The sequence below is a fragment of the Gallus gallus genome, chromosome 12 (genome assembly GCF_016699485.2).
Source record: "Gallus gallus isolate bGalGal1 chromosome 12, bGalGal1.mat.broiler.GRCg7b, whole genome shotgun sequence".
Classification (NCBI taxonomy): Eukaryota; Metazoa; Chordata; class Aves; order Galliformes; family Phasianidae; genus Gallus; species Gallus gallus.
Genome location: NC_052543.1, coordinates 13,498,475 through 13,513,503, shown reverse-complemented (window position 1 = coordinate 13,513,503; position 15,029 = coordinate 13,498,475). Strand labels below are relative to the sequence as shown.

The 15,029-nt window shown below is 50.3% G+C and overlaps 1 protein-coding gene across 24 annotated transcripts in view; it reads left to right on the top strand.

Annotated features, from left to right (window-relative positions):
* The first annotated feature begins 2,366 nt into the window (after window positions 1–2,366).
* The window catches only part of CADPS (calcium dependent secretion activator), a 173,890-nt gene continuing 161,227 nt past the window's right edge, over window positions 2,367–15,029 (top strand). For all 24 annotated transcript variants that reach the window (XM_015293304.3, XM_040646341.2, XM_015293301.3 and 21 more), the window contains exon 1: window positions 2,367–2,816. In XM_015293304.3, the coding sequence (XP_015148790.1) occupies window positions 2,451–2,816 (366 nt within the window). In that variant the 5' untranslated portion in view covers window positions 2,367–2,450. The remainder of the gene's footprint in view (window positions 2,817–15,029) is intronic.

Genomic DNA, 15,029 nt, shown 5'->3' with positions numbered 1-15,029 from the left:
CCACTGGAAGTTACACACACATAATTTCCATGATGGCTCCACTCATGTTGTTCTCTTCCCATGTGATGCAGATAACAGTGCCTACTGTGAGGCCGCCTTGTTGGCTCATGCAGCATGTCTCCAACCATGCTTTTTGATGCAAAATTCAGGGTTTTCATGTCATCTGTATTTTTAACAGGGGACCTTAGAGTTCCCTTTGAGGGAGATGCTCCTCATGCCACCCTTGCAGCAACAGAGCTGGAGACGGGGTGAAGATTAGGATCTCCTAAAGTCCCAAACCCTCCTTAGCTCCTGCAAAAGTGTCAAAAAGATGGGTGCAGTGAGGCCAACACTGAAAGATTTGAAAGTTTTACTCCTTTTATTGCCATTGGAGGGGATATTTCCTGCAGCTGGCACTGCTGCTTTGTAGCAGGATGCCAACAGCTGTGACCGGGAGGTGTTTCAGAGGGAGCTGGGCATGTACAGATCTCTGGATAACAATGCCTGATGGCATTTGGAAACAGAAAGTAAGAGGCCTGAGTTTCTGACTTTGTTCTTTCCTTTCTATAGGAAAGAAAAAAAAAAAAAGAAAAAAAAATTGATGCTGAATGCTCAGATACAACAACCAGGACAATTGCTGTAAGGGGCATGTGTCCCTGCTTTGCTGGACCAGCAGCACTTCCCATGAACCTTACCTAATCCTTGCCTGATGTCTAGCCAGGCCCTGTCAAGCATATCCAATTTCAAAATTATCCAGCGAGCAAAATCTCACCCACTGAAGGATAAATATAATTCTGAAAGCTCCCAAAGAAGAACATTTTTGGGAGGGGGGAGGGAAGCAATTGTGTGTATCTATTTCGCATCAATTAATTTAAGAAATCGTTTCTGACAATCTGTCAGAAGAGTCAATCTGTCTCTGTAGAAAGATAGGCAATGTCTGTGATGTTCCTACCAGCAAAAGTTGCTTCTGTCACCCCCAGCTGCTTCTATTCCCAATGATTCCATTTCTTCTCAGTACTTCCAGCCACTGAACCAGATCAAAACTCACCACTGAAAGAAAACCTTTCATTAATAAATGGTCCAATTTTCCTCTGATCATCTTAGTTTCATTGCTGTCATGCCTGGGATAGGGAAGACATGGAGATGCAGCTCCCAAACATCCACTCCCTAAGCTACGAGGGAGAGCACGGGAAGAAATGCCTTCATTCTCCAATACAAGAAACAGTATCTCTTTCTTGAAAATAGCAAAGACAAAGTCTTGCTGTGGAATTACATATACCATTATACATGCTGGCGTCGTTAATTCTGTTTTGCTTTTCTTTTTTTCAGTTGGCACAACTGGACTCGAAGCAATAAGAGATTTTTTGACGGATAGTATATTAAAAAAAAAAAAAAGCACAATTAAAAAAATAATTAAAGAACTTTGCAGAGGAGGAGATCCTTGAGATGTTCTTGTCATCACATCAGTGATGTAGGAGCCCAGGGGCCAGGCAAAATGCCCCACGGCCAGGAATCAGCGATTGCCTCCTCTGAGAAGTGACAGCCATTTACCAACATGTGTAACAGGTGGTGGCTGTTTTGACATTTCCAGTGGAAGCACTGCTAATTAAGCAGAAAAAAAAAGCAATAAACTTTGAAAGCAGCCACCCACCACAAACACGCATGTATAAGCAAACAAAGCCTCAATCAGATCTGGAAAGCACCAAAAAACTGAAGTATTAAACACACGCGGCGTCTTCACTGATTCATCCCCAAAAGCTGCTCCTGGAAATCTGTCTGGCTCTTCAAGTCATAGAATCGTAATGGTTGGAAAAGACCTGGCAGATCAAGTCCAACTGTGGACCAGTGCTCACCATGCCCATTAACCGCATCCCTCAGTGCTAATTAGTGACTCGGGTTGGATGGGGCCCTGGGCAGCCTGATCTAGGAGGGTGCAACCAGCCTGCCCTGTAAGGTCTCTTCCAACCCAACCATAGAATCACGGAAGCACCAAGGCTGGAAAAGACCTTCAGCACCGTTTATGAGTGTATGATCTGCACGACCTTGTGTGCTGGCCATGGGGACAGTGTGGGGTCAGCATATGTGGCTGTGGAGACACTGTGGTGCCGGCGTACGGCCGTGAGGACACTGCGGTGTCAGCGAGTGGCCGTGGGGACGCGCACAGCGCGGCCTCCCCCCGGCCCTTCTGAGGTAACCGCCATGGCGGCGGCCGCGCCTCGCCGGCCCCCAGCGGGCATGCGCAACGGGGCCGCCGGCGCGCTCCCTCCCTCTCGGCGCTCCCTCCTCTCCTCTCCTCTCCGAGCCGTGCAGCACCGCGGCCAGCGCCCGCCGAGCCGTGCGCGCGGCGCGGGGAGGGGCGGGGCCGGCCGAGGGAGGGGCGGCGCGGGGGCGCGCGCGGGCGCGGCGGCGAGCGGAGCCGGGCAGAGCCGCGCCGTGCCGAGCTAGCCGTAGCTCCGGCCTCAACCGCCGCGATGCTGGACCCGTCGTCCAGCGAGGAGGAGTCGGAGGAGCTGGTGGAGGAGGAGAGCGGCAAGGAGCCGCTGGCTCCCGCCGCCGCCCGCCTCTCGCCCAGCCGCCCCGGCGAGAGCCCCGGCCCCGGCGGCGGCGGTGGCGGCGGCGGAGGGCTGCAGCCGGGCGGGCGCGCCGGGGGAGCGGCTCGGCCCGCGAGCCCCAGCCCGTCGGTGGCCAGCGAGAAGGAGAAGGATGAGCTGGAGCGGCTGCAGCGCGAGGAGGAGGAGAGGAAGAGGAAGCTGCAGCTCTACGTCTTCGTCATGCGCTGCATCGCCTACCCCTTCAACGCCAAGCAGCCCACCGACATGGCCCGCCGGCAGCAGAAGGTACCGCGGTGCCGCCCTGCCCTCCCCGTCCTCCTGCCGCTGCCCTTCGCGGCGCCGTGCCCCCGCCGCCCTCCCGCCCCCCGTCTCCCCGCGCCGCCCCCTGCCCGCTCCCGCTCCCGGCCCCGACGCCTCCCGGGCGCCCCAAGGGCAGTCCCGGCGCGGGGCACCTTGGCTCCGTGTGGGCTCCGTGTGGGCCCCGTCCCGGTGCGCGGCTCCGCTGCCGCCCAGGCACCGCTCGTGGTTATGCAATATGGGAATCGGGGATGTCCGGGATTTTGGCCGGCTGGAGGTTGTTGAAAGGGGAGAAATAGCGTTCATGGCGCGCGCCTTGTCCTCCTGCGAAAGGAGGCTGCGAGTTGGCGCTTACTGCGAAGTTCCTTTCTCTGGGAGTTGACTTAAGGAGTTGCAGAGTCTCCTTCCAACTTCTCGCAGTGTGTGCTCCCCCGTTCCTTGGCAAAGCGTGACAGCAGAGCTTTGCCACGGAACAGCTGACACTGCCACGATGTCCTCCCTGTGTGTGTCACGGCACCGAGCTGTGCCGGGAGCCCCTCAGCTGGGCGCTGGGGCTGACACAGGGCAGGCTGTGCTCACCAGCATAGATACAAAGTTTCTGCAGCACAGGGATGCAGACGTATCCCGGCAAACACAGCCCACTCTCCTTCATGGCGGGACGCAGCTCAGGGATGGACGGCTGTTGTTTATTCCTGGTTTTAGCTGAGTTTCAGAGATGGCCTCTGTAGTCTTGGTAGCATCCTGCCTCCACAAATGACCTTTATACCCAGGGAGACTCCTGGATGTGTCGATGGGAATGACATTCATTCAGCTCTGCTACACCAGAGGACTATTATTAGTCATTGCAACATACGGAGGTAGGGAAGTGTATCCATTCTGCACGTAAAAGCAGTATAGGACAATCTGGTGCTGCTGGAAGGTTGATGATCTGCTTTGTGAGAGTGAAGCGTGTGGCTGAAGATAAGACAAGGTTAAGAGAGTTTATGATATGTGTTTTTTGCTTGCAACTCTTTATTTTTTCAGCAAGTTGTGGATTTTCAAAGTCATCTTGACTTTTGCTTCCTACCCAACTTCTTCATGTTAGGAGAATGTGATGGAGTTTATGTAATTCCTCGTCTTGGAGGAATCTGAGCAAACAAACCCAGCAGCTGTTCCTCACGTGAAAGTGAACTGAGGACAGAAAGGAGCTTTTCCAAAAGCAGCATCTGTTGGTGTTGGGGATGTGAGGCTGGGAAGGAGGGCGAGACACGGCTGTGAGGTCAGTGCTGTGCTGTGCAGAGGCTGGAAGGGGTGGGAGACAGGGGAGGGACGCGCAGGTGGAACAAAGAAATGGGACAATTGATGACTTGGCAGCAGGACTCAGAGTAATGGGGAAGGTGTGTAGGACCTGGGAAGAAAATAATCTGTTCTGTGTGGTATGTGGGAAACATGCCTGGTTTCTTTATAAACACAGCTCAAATAGGTGTCTCGCAGGGGCTTAGCATCTCCCCGCAAACTTGGTCCTTAAATGGAGTTTGGAAAGCTAAATTTAACTTGACAACACATGTCAAACTGAATTCAACCTTTTAAAGGTGATTTCACTCTGGGTTTTCTTCTCCTGTATGTTCCCATATTCAGCTGTCACAGAGGTTCCTGGGAGTAAATCCTTGTCCATGTTCCTAAGCCTGACTCCTGCTGAAGTAATTCAGAGCACTGCCAGAGCTCCTTATGGGCTCTGTGTGATTTCTGCTTTACTCTCAGATCACTCTCCCAAAACCCCATCCCTCCTTTCCCAGCCTGTAAGAGGCCCCAGGGTGACACATGTGGGACTCATTCCCCCTTGGGCATGGAGTTTTGTTGGGGAGGTTCTGCTGGGTTCAGTCTTCGTAATGAGAACTTTGTGTATTGCTGCATATCCAGTAGCACTGCAAATAGCAGATCGCTGCGTCCTGCTGAGCTACCTGGTGCTGCTGAGTCCACTTTGTAGCTTCCCACTCCACGATTATCTCAGTGATGAAAAAGAGGGCGGTTGGTTTTTGTTGTAGGTGATGCAAATGCAACCAGGATGGAAATAGCAGTTCTGCTGCATATCACTGGAGCTCGTTTGGGTCCTTGTGAGAGCCTGCAGGTGGTGTCAGGTGTGCCAGTAAAACTCAGCAAAGAGCTTAAGCTTGTGCTCAGCTGAATGGTGATCAGTTTAAGCACTATGCTCAGCACAGAGCAGGTGTGCGGGATCAAACCCTCTTAAACCTATGACAGTGCATCTTAAAGTATAGCCTTTCTGCCATTTTGGCATACGTACAGGTGCTGCAATGGTTAGGAACGTGGTAAACCTAACACAGCCTTCTAAATAATCACATATTTCATCTGGGTTGAGTTGTTGCTCTCATCCTTTTTTTGCACAAGTTCTCTCTTCAAACCACTCACGTGTCGTCCTGGGACTGCTGTAACTCAGGTGGGACTTGTTGGGGGAGCTGGGATTGTGTGGTCAGGTGCTGCTCTGCTGGACCCAGGGAGCCCTCAGAGATGTGGAGTTTGCAGCTCTGCAGCCAGGAGAGGAAAGCAGATGGTATTCTTCTTGCTTTCTGTCTGTTCCTTCATTGCTCCTTAGCAGCACAGAGAACAGAACACGAGTGTTGTGCTCAACGAATTGTCTGGAATCCACAGAAAATGATTATTTTCAGTTAAAACACACTTGTCATTTATTTTGCCAGTGCCTTATCTTAATTTAATTCTAGCCGATATTAAATATTTGCCATAGTTTGGCTATTTATATGCTTGCAGCTGATTGAATCGGGAAGCAGGTAATTAAATAGTCTGGAAGCTTGTTCTTCGGCTGTTGTAAAACTTTGCAGCTCCTGATCTGGACCAATGATTCAGTTATCGTGGGTCGCACCTATTAGGCCAGAGATGTTATGAGTGGGGAGGACTCATCCGGTCATGCAACCCCTTCTAAAGCCCATCGTTTGCAGAAAGTATAATTTACAGCCTTGCTGTGCATAGTCTAGACGCTCTACTCTCCCCGAAGCACTTCGCCTTTTGCACAGTTTGTAATTCCTTCTGATGAGTTATGAGTCACTCGTGCTCAGTTCACCTAAGTGGGAAGTGGTCTACAAGTCATTTCCATATGTAATTCTTTTGTTAGCTGAAGAAGTAATTAATTGTTAATGCAGTTCAGCAGTAGGAACCCAGGCATCATGGTGCTGGTACTAGCAAAGTATGTATGCAACCCCTTGTTAGCTGCTGCCAGTACTTTAATCCAGAGGAGTACATGGTAAGCATCCTGCTTACGTTTAGTTATATGTGTGTGATTAATATGCAAAGCTTAATAGATACAGTATGATCAATAAAGCTGTTGCTCAGTTGGTGTCAACATGAGTTCAAGCACCATGAGTGGCTTCGGCAGCACCAGGACTTCAGCCTCAAAGTGATCTCTGCTGTAGAATGTCTCCACAAGTCTAGGTTAATTAGAACAACGTGCTCAGGAGAAGGGACCTGTCACCCAGCGGGATGGGTGGCCCCCTGCCAGGTGGGTTTTGTTCCCAGCTCTCCTTCCTCCTGGGAATGGAGGTAGAAGGGAAGGTGGCCTCATTCCCTGCTCTGGGACAGCTTGGAGCACACAGGAGGGAAAGCAGAGCTTGGGAGGCTCCCTCTGCCTTGCCTGGCTGTTCTGGGTCAGGTGGGCATCGTTATGAGCACCACCTGTAAGCGCTGCCACTGTGAGTTTGCTGTGAGCGTGCAGTTGTTGGTTGAAAAAGTGCTTTTAGTGACCACACTATGTGCTGTCTGCCTGTGATTTGGGCTGATAAACAAGTCAGACCTTCCCTCGAATTTAAGCACCTGAGTCAAAATGTCTTACAGATGTTTATTCAGCCTGGGGTAAGCCATGCAGTGCTCACAGTTACCGTGGTTCAAATCCTGCCTGTCTCAGAGCAGGATGGGGAAGCTTGGACTTCCAGCAGCATGACAAATGCACACTACCAGATCATGACCCATCGCTATGGGATGCACCGTGAGCTGTGTAATTCAGCTGACACAGAAGTGGGTGGAAAGCTGCCCCGACACACAAGTCGTGACTCTCAAGCCCTGTGCTCCAGTCCTGCAGCCATGGCTTTCCAGTGTGGTCTGCCCACACCCAGGTGTTAGCAGCTTAACTTGATGAAACCTAGATTCAGTCATGCTCCAGGATTAGTTTTGCTCAGTCCACTGCCTTTAGCGGGACTTGGGGCTGATGTGACCACGTGCTGTACAAGCACTCTGGCAAAGCAGGACTGTATGCTAATTGTCCCACAGTGGCCACTTACGCTGATTTAGGGTGATGTTCTCCCAAGGACAGGACACTGATTGCCTTTAGAATAGGATGAGACAGTTTGTGGTTGCTAGACTCCATGTTTCCACCTCTGCTCCTTTTTTAAGTGGGATTTCCAGCCACATGCAATGATCTCAGGCAAGTGCCTCTAGTCTCTGGGTATGAACTGGATCTGGTCCTGTACAGGCATGGAGCAGCATATCTTCTGCTTGGTAGCTTGGTTAACTTTGTGGCAGTTGAGGGGGGAAAAAAAGGCTATTCGTTAAGAAGTGGCTGATGGAAATCAGTCCAGTCTCATACAGTCTGGACTGATGCCTTATGAACTGCATCATGTCAGCTGTGACTTCTGAATTTGATCCTGAATGCACGCTGAGCTGGATTGGACAGCGCTGGGAGCGTGTGGATTCTGTAAGTTAGTACAGAAGTTTGTTAATTGCGAGACATGTTTGCTATTGATTAGGCATACAGGGTGTGCTTATGCCTGCAGGGGAGTTCCCTGGGGAATTTACCATGTTCCAGGCCCAGGTGATTCTAGTTGGCATTGCCTGAGCTTGGAAGCAAGCTTCTCTCCCAGCTGAGGTCCCACCAGCTGATTGCTTCTGCAGTGGGAAGGGTTTGCTGCTCTTGCATCTGGATAGAAGAGGTTTAGGTACTGGGGGGTGACATGAGAACCACACAAGCTGAAAATCAAGCCAAGGAGAGGTTTCTCTAAGATGCTAAATATCCTTTCCTGGTTCAGCTTTGCGTATTGCCGACAGAGAGCTGTCAAGGCCTCAAGCTTTACCTTCCATCTTAGCTGACTGCTCCCACCCTTGTAATCAGAGATTACAGACTCATTGCTGCCTCGGAAGGAAGCTAATGGGGTGACGCAGCAGGAACCAGCTGCCTCGCTACCTGCATGGTGACGATGCAAGGATGAAGAAAGGACACTGAGCGCTGCTTCAGCTGGAGCTGTGCTGCGGGGCTCAGCGGTGCAGGGTGCCCCCAGCCCACCCTCTGCTGGCCAGACCTCCAGGCAGGGCCCATCTGCTGCTGGTAGCTGGGGACGTGCAGCTGCTGGAGCAGCGAGGGGTTGTTTTGGTGCGTGGCCAAGGCCTAGCTGGAGTGAGGGCTGTGCACATAGCGTGTGGGCTACCAGGTGGGAGCTGATGTGGAAGGGTGAGGGGGCTGGGGGAGGATAACCAGAGAGAAAAAATCATTTTACACCTCCGTTTGTAAGGTTATTCTGCGTCTCTGCTGCTGGACTTTTATTTCCAGTTCCTTAAGCTCGGACCTCTGAAGCCTCCCATTGCAAAGCTCATGCTTGATGCGTGTTTCATGCAGAGAGATACGTGATAGATTTTTTTTGCTGTAATCTCCTGTCTGTAAACTCTCCTCTGTCTGCTTCTGTCTCACACCAGCATATTCCTGTCTGCACAGAAGTCACCCCAAAAGTGAATCGGATCCTGCTGAGTGGGACAGTCTTCCCATCCCCTATTTATAGTGCATGCAATTACCCTCCATGCATCTCGGAACACTAATTGCCTTTTTATTGCTGTTTAGCAGTGTGTTAAAGGTTTTTGAATGCTCACGCCTTGTTTTCTCATTAGCTCTATTTATTCCTCCTTTGGCTCCCTTCCTCAGCCTCATCAGATTTAGCATCTTCTCCTTGCCTTCAGGGCCTTGTGTGACTGCCACTTCTCACTTGTTCTCCTGTGTCCTGTTTCATGTTGCTGCTCTAGATGCTCCGTGGTCTTGCTACAGCACTCTGCTGGGGCTGTCCCCTGCAAGGGGCTCCTTTGTTGGGTGGGATGGCTTGGATAAGATGGGCTGCTGTCTGCTATGGGAGCTGCTTTGCATCAGGCAGGGCTCCTCAGGGCAGCTCTGGTAAGCGATGCGGGCTGCCTGTGCTCTTTGGGCTCTGGTGGGAAATTGTGTTCCTCCAAACCACTTTCTGTGCTGGAGGGTGCCATGCTGTGGTGACACCAGCTCTGTCCCCGTGGTGCTGGTTTGTTGGTGTCGCAGGTGCTGCGAATCAGCCGTGCTCTCCTGGGAGCTTTGCAACCACACATACACAGGGCTGCTGCATCATGAGCTGTTCCTGTGCAATGTGGCCTCTCCAAAGCCACGTGTGTTGGGCTGGGGACACACAACTGCTGTCAGTGGGGTTTCTTTACTAGTGACTTTCTGATGGCCAGGATAGATGTGGGCTTTGTGCTTGTATGGCACCTGACACACTGCATCTGTAACTGTGAGCCAGCGGCAGCCTGGGTTTGTCTCGTGTTGTCCCGGAGTCCAAAGTCCTTTCTAATGTTGTTTGCTCTATGATTTAGCTCTGTTGTGTGGCATTTCCATAGCTTGAATTAATTTAATTATCCCCCGAGGTGCTTGCTTGCTCACAGTTGTCCAGGACTTTGTTGACCTCCTCTTGTGTATTGAAGAGCCCACACGACTCTGAATCATCAGTAAATGTAATCGTGGTGTTTGATGTTTGCTCCATGATATATACAATAAATAAACCTGGCCTTAGTACTGATCTGTGCCTCCCCTATAGGCATCTACTTTGGTCCCAACTGCATACAGCCCAGCCACTCCATCCTAATAGCATTGCTATTGACTAGAGAGATTAATATTTCATGTGAAATTGTACCAAAAGCTTTCTCAGCCTATAGGTATGTTGTGCCCCCAGCACACCTATTAAGCATGATGTCAGCTCTGCAAAGATTCGGCGTCACAGGCTTGGCTCACCAGCCCATGGCTCTCTGCAGCTCACCAGTACAGTGGCTCAACCTGTGTGGCACTTCCCTGGGCTGAGCTGCTCAGCAAGGTGCTGTTTCTCGGTCGGCCATCAATAAAATGCTTTTTTTTTTCCCCCTCCTGCCTCAAGTGCTGTGGGCTCATGGAGTGCTGCATTAATTGTTTAGGGCAGGATGTGAGAGAGAACACCATGACCAGACCCACTGCTGCAGTCCAGGCACTGAACGTCCATGGGCTGCCCCTTCTGCAACTGTGTGTGTCCTCCCCGCAGCCTGCACAGCTGCTCCCTCTTATAATAAGGCAGTTAATAGTCTTGCATAATTCATGCTTACAAGTTGTACACACTTGCTGATAAAAAGAGCCGATGTTTAATTTACACGCGTGGGGTGTCATGTAGACCTGCATGAGCCGTGCTGAGATGGAAGGTGAGATGGCAGCGAGGTGTGAAGGGCAGGTCCTGGCTGCTGCTCTCCCCTGGCTTTGCGGAGCTGGGAGGCTGCACGGCGGGGCTCTGCCTCTCTGTGTGTGGATACACGTGCTGGCTGCCCTTGTTTCGGGCTCTTGGCGTGAGCTGCACCGCATCCCAGCCTCCAGATGTTTGTCCTGTGGCTGTGGCACACGGCTCAGCTGGCTGTGGGACAGCCCACGTGAGACCAGCCACAGAGGGGCTGTCAAACTGGTAGAGCAGCTCAGCTGCTTAAAGCCACGCGAGCAGAAGATCAAGGCCCCCAGTTCCATTCTGTCCGCTGAAAGCACGAGATTCAGTGGCCAGCCAGAAGCAGATGGCTTGCTATTTCTGTGTCCTTTCATTTTATTACTGCAGGTCTGGGAGGGAGTTACAGCTGCTCCAGTAGTGTGGCGAATCATCTCCATTTATCTTGTGCTGTTATGCCTCAGTGATGTCAGATGGTCTCTTTACATTTTGTATATGTTCAGACCAAGCCAATCACAGCGTTTTTTTCCATGAAAACTTAATGATGAAAGATAACACCAAGTGATGTTTTTCTTCCTTAATCAATTGGTTCTTTTGCTGCATAACCATTTGTTAATGGTCATAATCTTCCCTTGCTGTGGTTCAAGAGAACAGATGTGCCTTTTGGAGATATATATATATATATATATGTATGTTTCTACCTAGAATCTCCTTTTTCTTATTTCTTCTATTTCAGCTCTGATTACTTGCATTGCAATGCTGTGACCTATATTCAAGGTGAAACTTCTGATAAGTGTCTGCTTTGGGAAGGGAGGCACACAAGCATGGTTTTGAGGAGATTAGGGCCTGTCAGACAGCAACACACATTTCAATTAGACATCAAAATGCAAATCATTCAGAGTTCAGTGCACGTCAAGGTGAGACTAGGAAGAACTTTAATCCGTTCTGAGATAAAGTTGAAATCCTTGTGTGCTTTAGTTATCCCCAGTCAATTATGCTTGCTAGGAATTGTGTGCTGGCAAGTCAAAGCTGTGCAGGAAAATCCTCCCGTGATATTTTTGTCACTTGTTCAGATGCTTGCTGTCCCCATGTAGAACTCATTTCCTCCAAGGGCTATTCCCCTTCAAACAATAGAAGAATGACTCAAAGTTCCAGCTGCAGTGACAGCTCCCGCGATTTTAATGGCTTGATGATTATTTGTATTTTTGGGTGTCTTAGCCCTGAGCTGGCCTGTGCTGTGTGCTGCCTCGCTGTGATGCGTGGATGCTGATCAAGAAGGCCTGCCCTTCATCCCTGCCCCATGGGCAATGGGCGGGCTGCTGAGGATGCCATGTGCCATCAGTGCCCCCATCCTGTGGATGCCCTGGGCAGGGTGAAGTAGGGGCCAGTGCACGGTGCTGTATGGAGCAGGGCATGGCCAGAGGCTTCTGAGCATCACTAAATAGCAGGTCTGAGGGGTTTCCCACGGCCCTGGTGCCTTTGGGAGGCAGAGCCTAGAGCTGGAGAGCAGCTTGCTGAATCAGAAAGGAGACCACTAGCCCTGAGACTCTGGGGGCTGGAGGAAGGAATTGCTCATGCAGGCGCTTGGAGCAGAGCGGGTGTGTGCTTGAGAGGCTTTTCTTCCCTTTGGCTTTGAAAGTTTGAATTGAAGAGCTGCAGTGGTGAGAAGGCTGGGAAACATTTTCTTACCCTCTGCTCAAAGAGCAAAAGTTGCAGCTTTAGAAAACATAAGGTAAATGAAAGATGCTGTTTCTGCTCTCCAGTCTCTCTGCTTTTCATGTATCTTCTTTTTCTGTCTTCTCAGCAAACATTAATGAAAAAGTAGAGGGTGTGAACCAGCAAAAAAAAAAAAGACTTTTCTCTGTTGAAATCATGTGTACAAGGTCATAGCTGTTTGTGTAGCAAATCTCACAGGACTTGAAAAATGTCCTTGGTGTCATCCTATGCAATTTGTCAGTGGTGTTTATGGACTCACAGCACTACTTTGCGCCAGAGATGGCAACCATACGCTGTGGTTATACATCACGCCTCTTTTTTTCCCCAGGTTGAATGACTCAGGGTTGTAGATACAAGGCTCGTAAGTTGAATGGGGGGAAAAAAAATAGCAAAATGAGAATTATGCAGCTATTTTCACAGCAGAACACTTAATTATGGTTTCAGATATACTCGGCACTAGAATAAATGGTGGAGATAGAGCAGCTCTATAAATGTCCACGTGCCTGGGAGGTCAGACCTTGCCTGGGGGATTCTCAGGCACTCCCACCATCCTCTGCCGGGGGGGCAGGAACAAGGCAGGGAGGGTAGAGCTGCAAGCCCAGGGAGACAGAGGCTAAGGAACAACCTGCATCACACGGGCTGCTGCTGAATCACTGTTTACGCCGTTTCTGTACCTGCTGACTTGATGCATGAAAATAGGATACTTCTATTTTTAGTTCTTACCTTGTGCATTCATGCAGATACGTGCACTGAAATTAGACTTTCAGTGATGGGAGTAGCATTGTGCCCACATGCGAAGTATTTTGGAGTTACGGCACAGCAGCAGTTCCCCCATCTCACCTGCACGAGGAGCAGTGTGGGTGTGGGAGGAAGGCAGCGTGGGGCTGAGCTCCTCGAAGCTGCCCTTGCTGCTTTCCTGGCACCAGCGTCGTTCCATATCCTGCTGGCTGCTTGTGTGCTGATGTGCTGCCCACATGGGGTCAGAGGAGCTGCTGCAGCAGGACTGAGCCAGGCAGGCTGGGATGCTGAAATGGCGGGGGGGGGGGATGATGTAGAAAGTCATTATTGGGGTCCAGCAGTGCTGCCGTGACACGGCCAGCTCCAAGAAGGCAGGTCGTGGTGCCTTCACCTCGGGCTGCACAGCCTCTGAGCCTTTCTCTAAGAGGCATACTGCATGGAAACACCCCTACCATTGAGGAGGTGAGGGATACTGGCATGTTTGCTAAATGTAGTAAACCATAAATTAGAGATTTCCCTACTTAAGTTTGGGATGGAAAAAGACAAGGGATTGGAGGTGTCGTGTGGAATATTCCAGCGAAAGCAAGGCTTTCTCATCTGACTGTACTGGGATTAAAAATAGCATTTGGGAAAGAGAAGAAATGAAAATTAAGTACTCTGCTTTTGAATGGTTTCCTGATCTGCATGACAGCAGCTCTGTGGCACTGCCTGCACTCACTGCTGCGACTTCAGAACTCGGCTGTGATTCCCTGGGGCTGATAAGATTATTTGACTTAATGCAGCCTTTAAATAACATTGCCCAGCCCTTCCCTACCCCACTTCTGTAGCCACAGGTGTTTCCCAGTGGGGCTGGGAAGCCAATGCCCTGAAAGGGCCCTGAAGCCAGGCAGAGCATCTTCTGTTCTGCCCCTGCAGGTTGAGCAGGAGGAGAGACCCTGTGTTGCCAGAACCCTTTCTGGCCCTGAGCTCCCTGCAGCTCTGATCTCGGGGCAGTCTCACTCCCCACACCTTGCAAATTCCCATTAACTTTTATCACCTCTTCTTACCCAGCCTGCTCAGAGCACGTTTCAAGACACTGGTGGTGCCTTCGAATTCAGCTCTGTTTCCCAAATAACCATTAACTGTGCTGTGAGAGTCTGGGCTGCCCAGGAAGAACGACTGAGTCATTCTGGTGCTTGTTCTGGCCCAGTGAGGCCTGATGTCTCCTGGCTTCCTTCACTATCCTTTGTCATTGCACGTCCAAGAGAACTCTGTGTCCTTGTGGAATCTTCCTCCCTCGCCCTTCTGACAGGGATATCAATGCTAGAATTGTCTGCCCTCCTTTCATAGAGAGCCCCACTGATTTTAGTAATGCCTCCTCAGGGGAATGGGCTTAGAGGGCTGTTACAAATGTGTGTTACAAAGCCTGCGTGCTGAATGGGTTTCCTCAAGCCTTTCAGAGGTGGATTCACAGTGCCTCTCTGTATTTGGGAAGAAATGCTGCATGTTTGGGTACTTTGTATCCTTAATTTTCTGGACCCCCAAAGTGAGATGGAGGTCTGTTCTCTTTGAGGTTATTTAAAGCCAAGCATCACAACACTGTGTGCAGGGAGCCCCGGCTATCTCTAGAGCTCTCTAGGCTGATTTCCCCTCGAGTTTCTGTGGAGAAGTATTTGAAGCTGTAGGGTGTTTTGCAGCTAGTTTCCCAGGCACTCCCTTACATGGCTCACGTGGGGTGTTTTTCTACCACTGATGCTCTCCTTCACACAGAGCTCGCAGGTCAATAGTCAGTCACAGCAGATCCCTGTGCCTGGCATGCTTCTTTGCTCCCTAATTGCCTCCTCCTTGCCTCCTATCTGCATCCAGTAAGCAAGCTACAGCAGTAGTTAATTACTCTTCTGGGCTGAGTGCTGTATTATAGTCTGTTCTGTCAATACTAATTGTTTTATAGAAATATGAAGTACCACTTTCCCTTCCCTCTGAGGGCTTTGAGATGCAATGTGGGCTCTAATAATACTGTTTTGCTCTTCTGTCCAGTGTGAACAGGAAAATGTGATCTCCAGAACAGGTACTTTGGGTCATCTTACGAAGAGCTGCTTTTGGGGTCTGTTCCCATGCCTTTCCACTAAAGCTCTTTCCCTCCCCTGATGCTTTGCCAGTACTGTGTATGTAAAACTGGTTGACCATAACACAAGACCAGAGTGATAGCTGTAGTCTGTATTGGTGAATTCAGGCAGTCCTTTCATATACCAGCTTGAGGTTCCTTATTCTTCCTTTTCAACCTCTGTTTTAATAAATAAGTTGCATAAAA